The sequence below is a fragment of the Schistocerca cancellata genome, chromosome 3, assembly GCF_023864275.1.
Source record: "Schistocerca cancellata isolate TAMUIC-IGC-003103 chromosome 3, iqSchCanc2.1, whole genome shotgun sequence".
Lineage (NCBI taxonomy): Eukaryota > Metazoa > Arthropoda > Insecta > Orthoptera > Acrididae > Schistocerca > Schistocerca cancellata.
In genome coordinates, this window is record NC_064628.1 from 34,689,733 (window position 1) to 34,710,413 (window position 20,681).

Genomic DNA, 20,681 nt, shown 5'->3' on the forward strand with positions numbered 1-20,681 from the left:
TTATTATGAAGTGATTTTTATGCACGAGGTGACAAAACTCATGGGGTACGGATATCTACATGTACAGATGGTGGTTGCATCCGTACACAAAGTAAAAAAAGGGCATTGCATTGGCGGAGCTGTCATTTGTACTCAGGTGATTCACTTGAAAAGGTTGCCAATCTGAATATGGCCGCACAAGGTGAATTAACAGACTTTGAGTGCGGAATGGTAGCTGGAGCAAGACACATGGGGCACAACATTTCGGAAATCGTCAGGCAATTCAATAACCCGAGATCCACAGTGTCAATGGTGTTTCGAGGATATCACATTTCAGGCATTACCTCTCAACATGACAATGCAGTGGCCGATGGCCTTCACTTAACGACCGACAGCAGTGCTGTTTGAATAGGATTGTCAGCGCTAACGGATAAGCAACACTGCGTGAAATAACCGCAGAAATCAATGTGGGACGTACTATGAACGTATCCGTTAGGGCAGTCTGGCGAAATTTGGCGCTAATGGGCTATGGTAGTAAATGAACAATGCACGTGTCTTTGCTCATAGCACGACATCGGCTGCTGCGCCTCTCCTAGGCTCGTTGCCATATCGGGTGGGCCCTAGATGACTGGAAAAGAGTGACCTGGTTAGATGAGTCCCTATTTCAGTTGGTAAGAGCTGATGTAGGCTGCGAGTGGGCACAGACCTCCACGAAGCCATGGACCTAGGTTCCCAACAAGGAACTGTGTAAGCTGGTGGTTGCTCCGTAATGGTGTGGGCCTTGCTTAAGAGGAATGGACTGAGTCCTCTGGTCCAGCTGACCAGCACATTGACTGGAAATGGCTATGTTGGCTACTTGGAGACCATTTGGAGACCATTCCAAACAACAATGGAATTTTTATGGATGACAATGCGCCATGTCACCGGGTGACAGTTGTTCACAACTGGTTTGAAGAACATTCTGGACAATTCGAGTGAATGATTGGGCAACCCAGATCGCCCGACATGAATTCCATACAATATTAATGAGGCATAAACGGGAGGTCAGTTCGTGCACAAATTCCTGCACCGGCAACACTTTCGATATTGTGGACGGCTTCGGAGGCAGCGTGGCTCAATATTTCTGCAGGGGGCTTCCAACGACTTGTTGAATCCATACCACGTCGAACTGGTGTACTACGCTGGTCAAAAGGTGGTCCGACAAGATATCATGGGGTATCCCATGTCTTTGTCACCTAAGTGTATATATCAGGAAAAATTTTGTAACTAAAATGAATCGCGAAAGCGAACATGCAAGCATTTCGAGGGAAAGCTCTCACGATTGAGTGAATCGAAAGCCAAAGAGAATTTTTCATTGGCCCACAGCGTGGAGAGCCTGCCTGGAAACATTTTAAAAATGTTTGTTTCGATTTCTGAAGAAATAGGAGAGCACAAAATTGTAAGTAGCCTATGAGTGGACTGTTGTCATGTTATGAAAAGCTCGGCTGCAACATGTCTCTGAAAATATTTTTCCTTCGTGCCAACCTTTACTTCTTCCCTGAAAATTATGGAGAAGTTTCTGAAAAATTTGATGAACAATTTCATCAGGACGTTGTAGTCGTGGAAAAGATGTATACAAGGAAGTGGCATCCTCCTATTTTGCCATATTACTGCGAGGGTATTGCTAGGGATGCTGGTGGTTAACTTATAATCGATAAGCCAAGTGGAAATATGTAACTGATTTACAGTTAGATAAGAAACTTGAGGTCAGAATATAGATAACAGTTATTATATCTTTTTGTTAACTGTGGCTCTTTTCGCCAAAGAAATGGAGCAAGAACAGTGACATTAAGCCTCGTGTAGGATGATACCTAGGCGGCACTCGTAGCCTCATATTGTATGTGGTTTGTCTTCAAAAACATCATAATATTTCTTCGGTATCTTAGCCAGATCAAATCGCTGGTCGAACGTTAAATAATATCTACGCTCCTTAATACCACGAAAAGTAATTGTTTGAGGTTACTACACAGCTGTGTGTTTACTCTAACTAATAACTATTATTATTTTTAACCCATGGCAGTACTTGCTATTGTGACTGTCAGTTCTTAATAAGTAAATGGACAGATTAACACCATCTATTAGAAAATACCGTTTACCTGAGATCGATTCTTGCGTCTCTGTTACGTAGGAAATCTATGCACAGAATAAAGTCTATCACTAAGTCATCTATTACTAGGAACCTGCATTCTGTAGCTATTTTTCCTACGTGTGTAGGCAGACGGGACTGTCTCTTTATATTTCTAGATCTGGCGCCTACAGCTACCATGATCTAACAATTGCTGACATGTTTAGTGGGTACTTTCGTTTCTCATTTATCCTCTTATATAAACCACTGAAAATAACATTTTCAGTAGCACATGTATGGAGAATTATTGTAACCAGATATTTAGCTTCATTGGCTCGTAGAGCCGATTGTTACATTTGTAACAATAAAGTTCATCCCGAATTTTAACCCCGTCGTTACATTGATGTTGTTGTCTCGGTAGCCAAGGCTGCACCTGTTGCCTTAGCGCCTTTATTTACGGTTGTTGTTGTTGTGGTCTTCAGTCCTGAGACTGGTTTGATGCAGCTCTCCATGCTACTCTATCCTGTGCAAGCTTCTTCATCTCCCAGTACCTACTGCAACCTACATCCTTCTGAATCTGCTTAGTGTATTCATCTCTTGGTCTCCCCCTACGATTTTTACCCTCCACGCTGCCCTCCAATACTAAATTGGTGATCCCTTGATGCCTCAGAACATGTCCTACCAACCGATCCCTTCTTCTGGTCAAGTTGTGCCACAAACTTCTCTTCTCCCCAATCCTATTCAATACTTCCTCATTAGTTATGTGATCTACCCATCTAATCTTCAGCATTCTTCTGTAGCACCACATTTCGAAAGCTTCTATTCTCTTCTTGTCCAAACTATTTACCGTCCATGTTTCACTTCCATACAATGCTACACTCCATACAAATACTTTCAGAAACGACTTCCTGACACTTAAATCTATACTCGATGTTAGCAAATTTCTCTTCTTCAGAAACGCTTTCCTTGCCATTGCCAGTCTACATTTTATATCCTCTCTACTTCGACCATCATCAGTTATTTTGCTCCCCAAATAGCAAAACTCCTTTACTACTTTAATTGTCTCATTTCCTAATCTAATACCCTCAACATCACCCGACTTAATTCGACTACATTCCATTATCCTCGTTTTGCTTTTGTTGATGTTCATCTTATATCCTTCCTTCAAGACACCATCCATTCCATTCAACTGCTCTTCCAAGTCCTTTGCTGTCTCTGACAGAATTACAATGTCATCGGCGAACCTCAAAGTTTTTATTTCTTCTCCATGGATTTTAATACCTACTCCGATTTTTTCTTTTGTTTCCTTTACTGCTTGCTCAATATACAGATTGAATAACTTCGGGGAGAGGCTACAACCCTGTCTTACTCCCTTCCCAACCATTGCTTCCCTTTCATGTCCCTCGACTCTTATAACTGCGATCTGGTTTCTGTACAAATTGTAAATAGCCTTTCGCTCCCTGTATTTTACCCCTGCCACCTTTAGAATTTGAAAGAGAGTATTCCAGTCAACATTGTCAAAAGCTTTCTCTAAGTCTACAAATGCTAGAAACGTAGGTTTGCCTTTCCTTAATCTTTCTTCTAAGATAAGTCGTAAGGTCAGTATTGCCTCACGTGTTCCAGTATTTCTACGGAATCCAAACTGATCTTCCCCCAGGTTGGCTTCTACCAGTTTTTCGATTCGTCTGCAAAGAATTCAAGTTAGTATTTTGCATCTGTGACTTATTAAACTGATTGTTCGGTAATTTTCACATCTGTCCACACCTGCTTTCTTTGGGATTGGAATTATTATATTCTTCTTGAAGTCTGAGGGTATTTCCCCTGTTTCATACATCTTGCTCAGCAGATGGTAGAGTTTTCTCAGGACTGGCTCTCCCAAGGCCGTCAGTAGTTCCAATGGAATGTTGTCTACTCCGGGGGCCTTGTTTCGACTCAGGTCTTTCAGTGCTCTGTCAAACTCTTCACGCTGTGTCGTATCTCCCATTTCACCTTCATCTACATCTTCTTCCATTTCCATAATATTGTCCTCAAGTACATCGCCCTTGTATAGACCCTCTATATACTCCTTCAACCTTTCTGCTTTCCCTTCTTTGCTTAGAACTGGGTTTCCATCTGAGCTCTTGATGTTCATACAAGTGGTTCTCTTATCTCCAAAGGTCTCTTTAATTTTCCTGTAGGCAGTATCGATCTTACCCCTAGTGAGATAAGCCTCTACATCCTTACATTTGTCGTCTAGCCATTCCTGCTTAGCCATTTTGCACTTCCTGTCGATCTCATTTCTGAGACGTTTGTATTCCTTTTTGCCTGCTTCACTTACTGCATTTTTATATTTTCTCCTTTCATCAATTAAATTCAGTATTTCTTCTGTTACCCAAGGTTTTCTACTAGCCCTCTTCTTTTTACCTACTTGATCCTCTGCTGCCTTCACTACTTCATCCCTCAAAGCTACCCATTCTTCTTCTACTGTATTTCTTTCCCCCATTCCTGTCAATTGTTCCCTTATGCTCTCCCTGAAACTCTCTACAACCTCTGGTTCTTTCAGTTTCTCCAGGTCCCATCTCCTTAAATTCCCACCTTTTTGCAGTTTCTTCAGTTTTAATCTACAGGTCATAACCAATAAATTGTGGTCAGAGTCCACATCTGCCCCTGGAAATGTCTTACAATTTAAAACCTGGTTCCTAAATCTCTGTCTTACCATTATATAATCTATCTGATACCTTTTAGTATCTCCAGGGTTCTTCCATGTATACAACCTTCTATCATGATTCTTAAACCAAGTGTTAGCTATGATTAAGTTGTGCTCTGTGCAAAATTCTACCAGGCGGCTTCCTCTTTCATTTCTTAGCCCCAATCCATATTCACCTACTACGTTTCCTTCTCTCCCTTTTCCTACACTCGAATTCCAGTCACCCATGACTATTAAATTTTCGTCTCCCTTCACTATCTGAATAATTTCTTTTATTTCATCATACATTTCTTCAATTTTTTCGTTATCTGCAGAGCTAGTTGGCATATAAACTTGTACTACTGTAGTAGGTGTGGGCTTCGTATCTATCTTGGCCACAATAATGCGTTCACTATGCTGTTTGTAGTAGCTTACCCGCATTCCTATTTTCCTATTCATTATTAAACCTACTCCTGCATTACCCCTATTTGATTTTGTATTTATAACCCTGTATTCACCTGACCAAAAGTCTTGTTTCTCCTGCCACCGAACTTCACTAATTCCCACTATATCTAACTTTAACCTATCCATTTCCCTTTTTAAATTTTCTAACCTACCTGCCCGATTAAGGGATCTGACATTCCACGCTCCGATCCGTAGAACGCCAGTTTTCTTTCTCCTGATAACTACATCCTCTTGAGTAGTCCCCGCCCGGAGATCCGAATGGGGGACTATTTTACCTCCGGAATATTTTACCCAAGAGGACGCCATCATCATTTAATCATACAGTAAAGCTGCATGCCCTCGGGAAAAATTACGGCCGTAGTTTCCCCTTGCTTTCAGCCGTTCGCAGTACCAGCACAGCAAGGCCGTTTTGGTTATTGTTACAAGGCCAGATCAGTCAATCATCCAGACTGTTGCCCTTGCAATTACTGAAAAGGCTGCTGCCCCTCTTCAGGAACCACACGTTTGTCTGGCCTCTCAACAGATACCCCTCCGTTGTGGTTGTACCTACGGTACGGCTATCCGTATCGCTGAGGCACGCAAGCCTCCCCACCAACAGCAAGGTCCATGGTTCATGGGGGGGGGGGGGGGGGGTATTTACGGTTACCAGATGATATACTATCGTTACTATGCTTGAGCTGCACGTCTTGCCCATTTTCTGTCGAGTCTGAATCAAATCAGTCGAATCGAGGATTGTCCTAAGCTCCTCCAAGTTGATTTCAGAGGCGTTTATTAATTTTTCACTGATTTCTCTACGCAACTTATCCTTTAGAATCTGAAACATTTCCCAATAACACAACGGCTTAAACGTTTTTCACGCACATTTTGTGTTTGGTTTGTACCTAGTAGTCCATCCATTATAGCTTTTGTACAACCTAACTAATATAATTTCAGTAATTTAAACGATATGAGTGTTTCAGAAGATGGCAATGCGTCTTGCCTTTAACAAATTCCTTTAATCATCAGGTCTTTCTTGTGTAACAAAGCCTCTTGCTTACCTGTAATATTTTTATGCTAGGTGTTTGTACATATGAAATCTCACCTATGAGGTTTAGTACTACAGACATTGTCCGTGCTAATACATAAGTTCTTTGGAACAACTGTGTTAAATTGTCTATTATTGTCTTGTATGAGTAACTTACTGACCTACTTTGGCGCTAGATTCAACATCACTGTTATCGAAATGATCCAGTTTCGTCTGATTGCTATCTTTATCATAATACAAATAATTTGGAAAAAAAGTTCGAAGTCCCTACGTCACTATGAAATTGACAGTATTATCAACCATTTTTAATCTTACTGACTGAAAGCACGATTAGTACTACGGTGATAAGCTTAAAAAAACTCTAGCCGTATCTGTCCATCTTTTTCATACAGTATGTACAAATTTTCATATTGAACCCAAAAATCTTTCTAAATACAGTAATTAACTACAAGAGAAAGTCTTGATCAGTCTACTCGCTCAATGTTATATTAGTTTTTAAAGAGCAGCTTGGTTGCAAGCAGGATGGAATGAAATCTGTAAGATATTATCCCAGCTTGCATTCACCGGCATTGACAGAAGTCATCTCCTCTGGGCGCAAAAGTTGCATCACATAGTTCTTCAAAATAGGTTTCGTTTGTAATCGGTCTCCACACAAATGTTGCTTAGCAAGAAACAAAAAAGTCATTAATTATAATTATAACAATATAAATTAATTAAAATTGTATTATTTCACTTTGTCCTGTCGCTATTAAGCCAGTTTATAATTTATATCTTGTTATATATAATTACCTATAATTAAACGAACTTAGCATAAAATATGAAAAATTAAAATAATCTAAAAAAATATTGAGTATGTAAATTATTCACTATTATTCGCTGAATTGAAGTTCGATCTGTGTACTGCAGGTAAGTGAGAATCTAAATTCTAAGAAAAAACTTTAGTATATGTATTAGTGATAGGGTTGAATCCAATGAAAAATATCAAGTTTTACTTGATATAACTTTACCAGATTATTCATTAAATTATTTCAAGGCATCACAACAAGGCAGCAATATTCCACTGTCGAACACTGTCGGTGCATATCTGTGTACAAGACATTAGTGAGGTGAATAATGGCCGCTAATTCCTTTTAAAATTTACGCTGAAGCAGCAAGAAATCATAGTGGACTGTGAGTTTGAAACTCACATTTATTACTGCTTGGAATGTATCGATATAGAGTATTATTCGTAATCAAGTTCCTGATTTATCATTTACGTTGGTCTACTTGTTAGATGGAGCTGTGTTGCCTCCAGGATATAGTGCTTGGCTCACTGTGTTCACTAACACAGGGCTTAATCATGGGCAGACTACTAGTGGAATAATGTAGGTAGAATTTCATGCCAGTGGATTACACGTTGGCAGTGATTTCTTGGATATCTTTGTTGATTGCAGATGTTTTCTACAGCGTGAGGTGCATGCAGAGTGGGCTTCCTGGTGACCTTCGGTATGATGACGTAATGGTTTACTGTATCTACATCTACATCCATACTTCGCAAGCCACCTGACGGTGTGTGGCGGAGGGTACCTTTAGTACCTCTATCGGTTCTCTCTTCTATTCCAGTCCCGTATTGTTCGTGGAAAGAAGGTTTGTCGGTATGCCTCTGCGTGGGCTCTAATCTCTCTGATTTTATCCTCGTGGTCTCTTCGCGAGATATACGTAGGAGGGAGCAATATACTGCTTGACTCTTCGGTGAAGGTATGTTCTCGAAACTTCAACAAAAGCCCGTACCGAGCTACTGAGTGTCTGTCTTGCAGAGTCTTCCACTGGAGTTTATCCATCATCTTCGTAACGCTTTCGCCTTTACTAAATGATCCTGTAACGAAGCGCGCTGCTCTCCATTGGATCTTCTCTATCTCTTCTATCAACCCTATCTGGTACGGATCCCACACCACTGAGCAGTATTCAAGCAGTGGGCGAACAAGTGTACTGTAACCCACTTCCTTTGTTTCCGGACTGCATTTCCTTAGAATTGTTCCAATGAACCTCACTCCTAATAACTACTCCCAGATAATTTATGGAATTAACTCCTTCCAGTTGCTGACCTGCTACATTGCAGCTAAATGATAAAAGATCTTTCTTTCTATGTATTCGCAGCACATTACAGTTGTCTTCTTTGAGATTCAATTGCCATTATCTGCACCATGCGTCAATTCGTTGCAGATCCCCCTGCATTTCAGTACAATAACTATTGGGCTCTTCATGATGGCAGTCTAGCTGTCAGGGGGGCAGAGGTTGAGTACTCTTGATGAGTGGAGCTGTGTTGCCTGCCGGACGACGTGCGCAGCCTGTTGGGCTCGCCAATTCAAGGTTTCAACACTGTTGGCCTACCAGTGGAATATTGAAGCTGGTCCTTTTAGACAATGAAGCAGATGGTACAGATTTCTTGGATGTCTTTTGTTGGCTGGAGAAGTTTTCTACAGGGTTAGGTGCATGGCACAGTACGATTCCTCATGCAGGCCTCAATCATGTGTGACCTAATGGTTTATGGTGTGGAGCTATACATGATGGTGGCCCAGCTCGAGTACACTTGATGAGTGGAGCTGCATTTCTTGCAGGACGAAATGCACAGCGCATTGGGCTCACTGATACAGTGCTCTAAAACAGTTGGCATGTTGGTGGAATATTGAAGGCGGCCATTCATGATAGTGGAGTAGACGTTGGTAGAGATTTCTTGGATTTCTTTGTTGGTTGGAGATATTTTCTACAGGATTAGGTACGTGGCACAGTAGGCTTCCTGATGCAGGCCTTCATCATGAGTGGCCTAATGCCTTACTGTGTGGACCTTGTAATGTTGATGCATTAATTTGTTCTGAAAGCGGTGCTGATATTCAAGATAATAAAAGCGGGTTAAAAGCCGTGAGCTATCTGGGGAACTTATCCTTGCATTACTGAGCAACTGTTTCACCAGGTATCCAGTCTAGCTTACCAAATTGGCAACCAGACTAACATTAATTATAAACTTATAATAGTCATCTTAAGTTAACCGGTGATATATACACATAAAAAGAGAATTTAAATAAAAAGAAATAAATCGGTTTATATTTGGACATTTATTTTAACTTTGATCATTCTTCCGTTAAAATTTCAGCATATTAAACTAGATTCATAACTAAACTGGTGCCTTATTTAGGATTGTGAAAATGTGAGTTGGTAAACTTATGGAACACATCAAATATAGAGCCAAGATTGGGAGACTGCATACAACACTGCATTCATAAAATAACACGCGAAGAACATTGAAACATATGCAAGAGGAAATTAACCACAACCAACCGATTCAATTTTCACCCAAAGAAGTTACACTCGTAGCACAATCCTGTCCGTCATGAAATTACCACACACTGGTATACTAAATTCATACTAACTTCTGTGAAATCTTCCCGAAAAGAATAGCAGAGAGCTACTTTGATGATTACACTACATGCTTCACGTGGTCAACTTGGTTTACACAAAGAGTGTAACTCCACAATAATTTTGATAATTAAAATAAATTACATCGAAACACAAATTACAAAAGAAAAACCTCGAACTGGTTACTATCGTCTTACTATTAACCTGATGGGTCAAACAATTGTATAGCACGTGGTACTGGTATCACAAAGTACACCCCACATGGGTTGAACATAAAGAAAAGTTGCTATATTGAAAAATATTGTCAAGACGAGACATTATAATCTCACGCACACTCGCATTTAAGATTGATGATCTTAGTTAGAGTTACTGATCAACACGTGGTTTACTCACAAAGTAATGACAAAGCAACTACCGGAAGATATTCTGAACTTCACACTCGAATTACACTGCGTTGCAATTTAAGATAACATTATATATTTTAGATCTAAACCTGAAATAAAGGTGATTAAATTTTCAGTTAGGCTGAACTTACGAAATCCTTTGTCCTACGGACTTAGCAGAGACGCGCTTAGCTGGAGATCTTACCACTTCAGACGCTCGCCGTGGACAGACTGCCCGCGGGTCCCTACCGAGGGTGCGTCCAGGTACAAAACGGAAGTGACCAGAGAGGCAGCTTCCTATACCAACATGACAAGGGATGGACAGGACCATACCAAGAATAGAAACCTCTTTGCTTTTAGAAAGCGTAGCTACCTGTTCCGACGTTGGTCCTACTGTTCTCTAGCAGACAGGCTTGTCTGCTACCATCAAGCATGCAACTAGAAATACATTTGCTCATTCATTCTTTCACACAGAAGGGAAGGGGGATGACAGTATCTTATCATATACACTATATAAAAGAAAGCGGATGTAGGTTCCGTATGAGGCTGTGTGACATGAATTACATATAAACTGTGTTTTAAAGTGTAGTAGTGTGACAGATCGTTCTTGATTATGTGTAAAAGTAACACGTTCCACTACTCAGTCTCCTCCCAGTTAGTCAGAAACACCACAGTAAATTTAGAAGTGGAATGTATGCCGTAAATGACAACAGTTTTAAGAAATTAACATGAAAGGAATCCAACAGAGACCTTCCAACCTCTTCATGATGGAAGCCCAGCTGAGAGAAGGGCAAAGCTTCAGTACACTTGATGAGTGGAGCTGTGCTGCCTGCAGGACAAGGTTAGCAGTCCATTGGGCTCACCGATATAGGGTTTCAATATGAACAGCCTGCCGGTGGTGAATCGAAGGTGGCCCTTCACGACAGTTGATTAGATGTTGGTAGAGATTTCTTGGCGCTGTTTGTCGGTTGGAGATGTTTTCTACAAGGTGAGGTGCGTGACACAATAGGCTTCTTGACGCTGGCCTTCATCACGAGTGTCCTGCTGATGAATTTCTGTACGGGTTCCTCCGTAATGGTGGCCCAGGTGTCAAGGGGCAAGTCTCGGATGTTGTAATGGTCGCCTGGTCGTAGATATTGCTAATTGGTATAATCGCACTATTTCACTCCCATTTACGGAGCTTGTTAGCACTTGATGTTAGGTTGGCACCATTAAAATGCATTGTGTTGTGGTAATCGCTGCTGCTTGCTGGATCGCTGCTGTGTCTCGATGCTGATGCTGGCTCTAAATCTGGTTGTCTAGGGTTAAAAACATGAGGTCCCGTGTTTTCTATATGCTTTTGATGATAAAGAACGAGCGAAACCAACAAATATGTAAACTTCAAATATTTATTACTCTGGTGGCCATCTTAATTCCACTGTCCACCAAAGACCATGACACAACAAAAAGTAGTACTTCCTTTACATGTTCTTTGCATTGTTTATCCACCTCAAACAATAACACACAAACACACTTTACCAAAGTGACATTCCGACTGCCTCTCGACCCTTCTTGCTGCTCGTATTTATAACACTGTCAAAGAACTACTAAAAAGAGATATAGTTTATAAGTCACATGTACATCTGTTATCATAATTTGTGCAGAAAAGTTATTAATTTGCATCGAGTGACATAATTTAACATGTTATTAAAATGACAGACAGATTTGTTGACTTGACAGAATAATTCTTTGTTACAAAAAGGCCGTTTTTTAGAAGTTTGTCAATTGACTTCTCTAATTTGCATAAATAAGTAAATACCATGAATTATTAAGAAGTACATTGGTTTTCGTCTAAAACAGGATTGATTTCGTGAATACTGAGTGAAAACGCTCCTAGTGAACAAATAGGTTTCACTGGGTGATTTTTATTTAAGGAGATCCAAAATACCTAAGTTGGCCACTATTTTTCGTACTTCATATTAATTATTTAAGATGAACTCAGTGTTTTTACATGATGACATTTGCTGTATCAGTCGTCAAGTGATATAAACTTTTGTGTGGGACAGTTACTCAGTATAATTTAATGGGTTGACTGTTTATGGAGACATGTTATGCAATCATTGTTAACATACACAATACCTTTTCTATAATCATAAATACTCGTTGAACTGGTTGAATTTGGAGGGTATCGCATACTTCGGTAAAGTAAAGCCTTTAGTATGTTCCGTTACAAGCTGTACCGTTCGGCAGGACGAGGTGCGCGGCACGCTGGGCTCGCTGATGCAGGGCTTCATCACGGCCGGCCTGCTGGTGGAGTACCTGGTGGGGCCGTTCACGACGGCGGCGCAGCTGTCCATGGTGTCGGCGGCGACGCCCGTGCTCTTCCTGCTGGCCATGCTGGCCGCCGCCCCCGAGTCGCCGCTCTTCCTGCTGTCCCGCGGCCGCCGCGACCTCGCCGAGGAGGCGCTGATGCGGCTGCGTGGCCGGCCCGCCGCCGGGGTCAAGGCCGAGCTCCAGAAGATGGAGGTGCGTCGCTTGCTTGTACCCTCACATAGTACCGCACCTGTAGCGGTTAGACACACAAGACACAAACGGTGATAATTCTAGACGGCCGGCCGGGTTGGTCGAGCGGTTCTAGGCGCTACAGTCTGGAACCGACCGACCGCTTGCTTGTACCCACATAGTACCGCACCTGTAGCGGTTAGACACACAAGACACGAACGGTGATAATCCTAGACGGCCGGCCGGGGTGGCCGAGCGGTTCTAGGGGCTACAGTCTGGAACCGCGCGACCGCTACGGCCGCAGGTTCGAATCCTGCCTCGGGCATGGATGCGTGTGATGTCCTTAGGTTAGTTAGGTTTAAGTACTTCTAAGTTCTAGGGGACTGATGACCTCAGCAGTTAAGTCCCACAGTGCTCAGAGCCATTTGAACCATTTGAAATCCTAGGATAAGGCAGAGGTAGACATATATGCGGATTTTCCAAAATCTTTGTTGGCTAATTCTGCAATGTGATACGTGCGGTAGGCGATGATGTCTCTGTCGACAAACCTTTCCAGGCCGGGAACATCAGGAACTCCAGTGCCACCACGTACAATTGCCACTGTAAGCCATCCGTTACCATGTGAAAAGGAATCATTAAGATCAATACTAAAATTAAGTCTACATCCACAGAAAACAGCAGGTCCGTCGAGAAGTGCGGTAGCGGCGGTATTCTTCAGAGAGTTTTTCTTCTTGTCTGCAGCAGATGTTGAGAATTCAATGTTCTCAATGGTTTTATATACTGTTTGCTTAGAGCGACGGCGATATCTTCTGTAAAAAGGCATCTTGGCAGCGTTCAATGCAGTTGGCTGTGCAGCAGCAGCAGCGCGAGTGAGCCGGTGCACTGCACTGCACTGCACTGCAAATCTCTGGTTTCATCTACCAGGAGGGGGACAGGCTAAGCAGCGAAGCTGCTGTTCCTGTGTGGACCTCAAGAACTGTTGTATGGCCTCACTGTTGGTTTGGCCTATGTGAGCGGCCGCGTGAGGGCGGACGCTGCGTCAAAAGCGTCATAGGGGCTGCGGAAGAAGCTACTCCCGCAGCAGATCAGGCCAACGCGTGGTTGCCCTGCGGTGGACTTGGTGTCCCAGACCGCGTATAAGATGACTGCCAGAGTGTTCTGCAGAGGCATAGAACACCCTGGCGGTCTGCCTGATGCGATCCCGTAGCAACGGGACGCCAGCTTCCTCATGAAGCAGCCTCGTGGAGTACCGAGGCGGGAGTGAGCCGGTGCCAGCCAGGTGTGCTAATGTGTGGAACGGTGTGAGTGTGTTCCACATGGTTAGGGTGTAGGTTTTAATAGCCTAGCGCTATTTTTCCTACATTAAGAATGATCAGGTTATGGGTTATGCATTTGACTTCCTAAGCTGTCCTGCACGGGGACAAGTGTTGTTATGGTTGCTGCATCGATCTTACCGGCGCAGCAGGTCTGGCCAGCGTAGTGACGCCCGCCAGTGTGGTCGGCTGCCGAGTCCTCTGACCAGCTGGTTGGTCGACCTCTCGGCTTTGTTGTAGAAAGTTGTCGCTGCGTCCTTAAACCTCTGGCGTAGAGGCTGGACGGCAGCGACGCGGTGAAGCTCCTCCGTGGGGAAGTCCTTGGGCAGGTGAAGTGCCAGTCGTAGCGCCCTGTTTTGGATCGTCTGTAGGCGCTTCAGATTTGTATCGGCCGTGTTTCCCCACACGACCGCTGCGTATTCCAGCAGCGGTCGTATGGCGGCCTTGTACAGTGTAAGACCGACGTCTTCTGGCAGCGTTGACGTGGGGTTGAGCACAGGGTAGAGCAGCCTCAACCTACCCAGCGCCTTGCCCCTGATGTTTTCAACGTGCTGCCGCCATGTGAGACGCCGGTCTAATGTGACGCCTAGGTACTTGGCGGTGTCGTTCCATTCGACTGGCACTCCACACACCGATACTGTTGGCGCGTCGTGGCGGAAGGGGCGACTGGCTATGATAATCGCCTGGCTCTTCTCACCATTGTAGGCGAGGCGCCACTTCATTGCCCACTCGGTGAGCTCGTCGGTGGCCGCCTGTAGACGCCGCTGCAGGACGTCGACGCTCCAGCTGCTGCTGTAGATCGCCGTGTCGTCAGCATAAAGCGCCGTCTGGACGCGGTTCGTGCGTGGCAGGTCGGCGGTGTAGAGGGAGTACAGCGTCGGACCGATGACCGAGCCTTGAGGTACACCCGCAAGTATTCGGCGCTCCGTGGAAATTCCACTGGCTGCGCGGACGTGAAACGTCCTTTCCTGCAGATAGCTCTGCAGGAGCCTCACGTGCGACACAGGTACCCCCTGCACAAGAAGCTTGTACAGGAGGCCGTCATGCCACACGGAGTCAAAGGCACGAGACACGTCCAGCAAGAGAGCGCCGAAATACTTACGTCGGTCAACGGCTCCGAACGCTTCCTCCGTCAGTCGCAGCAGCCGTCCGCTGTGCGCTAAGTCCGCCGCTGGCGCGCTGCCAGGATGACGTCGACCGGCCTTATCGGCTGGTCAGTGTGCTGACGTGACATGCTGTTACATACGTGGCAATTGTACGTGGTGGCACTGGAGTTCCTAATGTTCCCGGCCTGGAAAGTTTTGTCGACAGAGACATCATCGCCTACCGCACGTATCACATTGCAGAATTAGCCAATAAAGATTTTGGAAAATCCGCATATATGTCTGCCTCTGCCTTATCCTTGTATACACGTAATAAAAGAAAAATTTCTGTAAATGAGTCTGTATTTATCTGGATGAAAGGGAAAGGTGTATGTGAGGATATTAAATTTGTTGCTGACTGTACAATGTATTTTCATAAATAAAGTGATCTGTAGCGTAGCTGAAAAACGGACAAGGGTACATCTAGGAACTGTCGGCATAGAGTATGTAACAGCATGTCACGTCAGCACACTGACCAGTTGACCTTTGACCCCAGCCGATAAGGCCGGCCGACGTCATCTTGGCAGCGCGCCAGCCTTGACAACAAATGGACGGCATTTTGTTGGCACGTTGTTTCGAGGACGTTGCAAGAGTTTCCCTGGGAAGCCCTCAGACATCCTCCATATACACTCCTGCTCATAAATTAAGGATAATTGCGGAATGGTGTGCCACACAACGTGGCACTGCAGAAAACTCTCGCTAATAGCATAGGCACATAGGGAACACACACAATACAGATCTGTAAGTGCACAGTATTGGTGATCAGTTGAGAAAACCGTTCCCAAACACATCTGCTACAAAACTCCACTGTTTCCTGCGCATGTACCCTGACATCAATGTGGGATCTGATCACCACAGGTCGCACAATGGGTTGGCATACTCTGAATCAGGTGGTCGAGCAGCTGCTGGGGAATAGCCTCCCATTCTTGCACCAGTGCCAGTCGGAGCGGCTGAAGTGTCGTAGGGGTTAGAAGACGTGCAGCGATAAGTCGACCGAGAACATCCCAGAGGTGCTCGATGGGGTTTAGGTCTGGAGAACAGGCAGGCCACTCCATTCGCCTAGTCTCTTCTGTTTCGAGGTACTCCTCCATGATGGCAGCTCAGTGGGGCCGTGCGTTATCATCCATCAGGAGGAAGGTGGGACCCACTGCACCCCTGAAAAGGCAGACATACTGGTGCAAATTGACGTCCCGATACACCTGACCTGTTACAGGTCCTCTGTCAAAGACACGCAGAGGTGTACGTGCACCAATCATAATCCGACCTCACACCATCGCACCGCGACCTCCATACAGGTCCCTGTCAAGGACATTAAGGGGTTGGTATCTGGTTCCTGGTTCATGCCAGATGAAAACCCGGCAAGGATCACTGTTCAGACTATACCTGGACTCGTCTGTGAACATAACCTGGGACCACTGTTCCAGTGACCATGTACTGTGTTCTTGACACTCGGCTTTACGGGCTTTCCTGTGACCAGGGATTAGTGGAATGCACCTTGCAGGTCTTTGGGCGAATAAACCATATTTGTTCAGTCGTCTGGAGACAAGTGTTCCAGTGGCTGCAGTAAGGTCCCGAGCAAGGCTACCTGCAGTAGTCCGTGGCCGTCTGCGGGCACTGATGGTGAGATATCGGTCTTCTTGTGGTGTTGTTCACTGTGGACGTCCCGTAGTGTAGCGCCTGGATACGTTTCCTATCTGCTGGAATCGTTACCATCATCTTGAGATCACACTTTCTGGCACACGGAGGGCCCGTGATACGACCTGCTGTGTTTGACCCGCCTCCAATCGCTCTAGCATTCTACCCCTCATAACGTCATCAATATGTGTCCTTTGAGCCATTTTCAACACACAGTCACCATTAGCACGTCTGAAAACGTCTGCACACTTACTCGCTGCACCGTACTCTGACATGCACGAACACACCTCTGCGTATCTGGACTGCTGCCAGCGCCACTGTGCGACGACTGCAAGGCAAATGCACCGCATGGTCATATCCAGAGGTGATTTAAACCCGCAAACCGCCCACAAGAGCGTTGTTTCACCGTGTATCAGCATTATCCTTAATTTATGAGCATGAGTGTAGTTCTGATGTCTCCCCACCACGGTTTTCAAGCCCTGGAAAAAAGACATTAGTGGCCGTTGATTTGCTTCGGACGAGGAGCTGCACGCCTGGGTACAATCACGAGTCTGTAGACCTCTGCAAACATTTTTCCATGCAGGCGCTGACCATCCTCTCACGTAGTGGCATAAATCTATTAACTGTTACGGCGAATATTTTTGAAATAATAAACAGTTTACTTACTTTTTCTCAGTCTCTGTCCCTTTCTTTTAACTGCCCCGAATACATTTTCAAGAAGAGCACCTCCACTATCGAAGATCGCATCTCACCCGTCAAAGTACCTGTGAAGTAGTGTGGGCCGGTGATCTGAGTTACAAGAATTCCGGGTCTAGTGCAGCAGGGGATACAACTCGTCGGCTTTGAACAATGACGTCACAAGTCGCCAGAGACCATGTATTAGAAAGATGAAAGAGCTGAGGAGAACGTTGAGAAACAAAGGAATGCAAGAGAGATAAACATTGATCTTGTCAAAAGCCGAGAAGCGATTCTTCTTAGTGTTGTAGCTCCCTTCAGTAGCTAATAAGTGTTTTTTGGCTTTTTAAAAAAAAATCTCACGAGATAGAATAAACTGACCCTACTTTATTAAGCAATAGTGTTTTTCGGCTTTAAAAAAAATCTCACGAGATAGAATAAACTGATCCTACTTTATTAAGCAATATCTTGTCAAAAGCCGAGAAGCGATTCTTCTTAGTGTTGTAGCTCCCTTCAGTAGCTGATAAGTGTTTTTTGGCTTTTTTTAAAAAAAATCTCACGAGATAGAGTACAGTGATCCTACTTTATTAAGCAATCAGTAAAAAAACGAAACTGAAACATAACAGCAAAAGCTGTTATGTTTTAGTTTAGTTATTTTATTGATTGCTTAATAAAGTAGGATCACTTTATTCTATCTCGTGAGATTTTTTTAAAAAAAAGCCAAAAAACACTTATCAGCTACTCTGCCTTGGACGCTAATAGTATCCCATTCGTTACTTGAGCTATATAGCTATACGCAACATTTTTATCTCGCTCGCGAATTGACATATATAGTGTCAGTGTGAAGGCGAAGTGAAGTACGGGATACAAATTACAGTTGTGTCGTCAGTGTAAAGGCGAAGTGAAGGATGTTGTTGTGATGGGGGTTTCGGAAGTACACATTCAAAAATGTCATGCTGATACTAGAGATGGAAAACGAAAAAAGATCGCCAGCTCCCACCCACCTACCCAGGAGTCGGAACTCCCGCACCCATTAGAAGATACACATGCTTCAGTAGCTGATAAGTGTTTTTTGGATTTTAAAAAAAAATCTCACGAGATAGAATAAACTGATCCTAAGATACAGATGCTTCAGTAGCTGATAAGTGTTTTTTGGCTTTTTTTAAAAAAATCTCACGAGATAGAATAAACTGATCCTACTTACGAATAGGTGGAAATACACGTACGTTACATTTGCAACCTGTTTCATTTTATATGTTTTGATTGTTTATTTAACCTTTGTCTTTCACTTGTCGTTTGCTGTTATGTTTTAGTTTAGTTTTTTTATTGATTGCTTAATAAAGTAGGATCAGTTTATTCTATCTCGTGAGATTTTTTTTTAAAAAAAGCCAAAAAACACTTATCAGCTACTGAAGCATCTGTATCTTAGGATCAGTTTATTCTATCTCGTGAGATTTTTTTTTAAAGCCAAAAAACATTTATCAGCTACTGAAGCATCTGTATCTAATATCAAGCGATCGCTTTTAGATTCACATTCAATTATTTTAATGATAGCGCTTATTAGAACACAGAACTGCTTTATTATCTATGCCTCGAAGTGAAGACATTACTATCTATGACTAAGGAATGACGTCATTGTTCAAAGCCGACGGGTTGTATCCCCTGCTGCACTAGACCCAGAATTCCACACCACACATTAAAATACCAAATCCATTGACGATCGGCACTACGTACCCACTTAGAATTTTCCGTGGTTCAGTAATGCATATTATGACGCTTCACTGCACTATAATTTATGAGCGTGGATTCATCAGAGAAAATAACACTTCGCAAGGCACAGTGTCGGAATTCCCTAAGGATCAGCAAGATGTCAACATGCACGATGGCTGTGTGTTCCCTGTTTATTCCATGTCAATATCCGTGGCACACTGAACCTCTTTTGTTTGTGCATTCCGATCTGCTTGTGTGCAGCAGCGTAAGGAAACATTCCACAAACTAACCGACGATGAATGCAAACACCGCTTCGAGCAAGCTTTTCACACCGTGCCACCAACAACTTTACATCTCATCCATAGGTCATTTAGAGGGCGCATTTAGTTGTGTGTTCAGGATAATAGGCACTCGTTTGAGCAACTCACATACGCGAACATTGTGACACCTGAACGTCCTAAAACTCTGAACATTTGTAGTTCCCTAATGAAAATTGGCAGTAATTGGAAATAACAGATTTCTGCAGAGTTGGTTTGCATAAGTCAACTTCATAATAGAAAAAGAAGTTGCATCTACGAAATTATTATTCGTTGCTGTAATTTCCTGGAACACCACTCCACAGAAAAAGTAACGTTTCTTGAGTTTAGCCAAAATACGCCTTTTATTTCTTATTTTATAAGTTACAGAGAAGAACATGTTATCTGAAGCACGCTGTGTACAGGACGTTAAAAAAACTATTATATATTTTCAGAAGGGTAGTGTGGATGAAAACACAAAAAATTTCCAGTACACATGAACTTAAAAATACATATCTTATGACCAATGAGCACTTATTCATCTTCACTGCTGTGAAATACATCTCTTCAACTGCATGATCTTCGCTATTAGAAACGACCTACAGAATACAGTAAACAAATGAGAACGCGTTTATCAGTCACTGTGAAACAGCAGAGCCTCTAATGCAATGTTCTTGCTATTAAAAACGTCCTGCAGTTGTGAGCCATCACTAAAGAAGGTGCTCAATATGGTGTCTATTCATAGTAAGTCATGCTTCCGTCGAACATGTTAGGAAATCGCGCACTCGCTGAAAAACTCCTGGTTGGTCATGAATGCGCTGATTCATACTGGCGATGCGTTCCTCTAATGTTTATATATCATTAATGGGGCTTGGATACACCAAAGATTTCAAGTGTCCCCACAATCAATAATCCAAGGGATTAGGAACTAGGGGACGAGCTGCCCAATGTATGGGAATTACCCGACCAATGCACTGCTCATAAAATGTCTTTGCGAGATGTTCTCGGAACTCTGGAGAAAATGAGCTGATGCTCTATCATGCGTGAACTACATATGCAGCCATTGTTGCAATGGTACTTCCTCCAGCAGGGTAGGCAAATCGTTCGATAGGAACTAAATATACTAGTTAACCTGTTCGGCAGTATACAGGGTGGTACATTGATAGTGACCGCGCCAAATATCTCACGAAATAAGCGTCAAACGAAACAACTACAAAGAACGAAACTTGTCTAGCTTGAAGGGGGAAACCAGATGGCGCTATGTTTGGCCCGCTAGATGGCGCTACCATAGGTCAAACTGATATCAACTGCGTTTTTTAAAATAGGAACCCCATTTTTTAAAACATATTCGTGTAGTATGTAAATAAATATGAATGTTTTAGTTGGACCACTTTTTTCGCTTTGTGATAGATGGCG

The 20,681-nt window shown here is 43.4% G+C and overlaps 1 protein-coding gene across 1 annotated transcript in view; it reads left to right on the forward strand.

The window, feature by feature from the left end:
* The window catches only part of LOC126175605 (facilitated trehalose transporter Tret1-like), a 194,284-nt gene that overhangs the window by 139,001 nt on the left and 34,602 nt on the right, over positions 1–20,681 (forward strand). Inside the window, exon 4 of the mRNA XM_049922482.1 lies at positions 12,243–12,518. Coding sequence (XP_049778439.1) covers positions 12,243–12,518 — 276 coding nt within the window. The remainder of the gene's footprint in view (positions 1–12,242; positions 12,519–20,681) is intronic.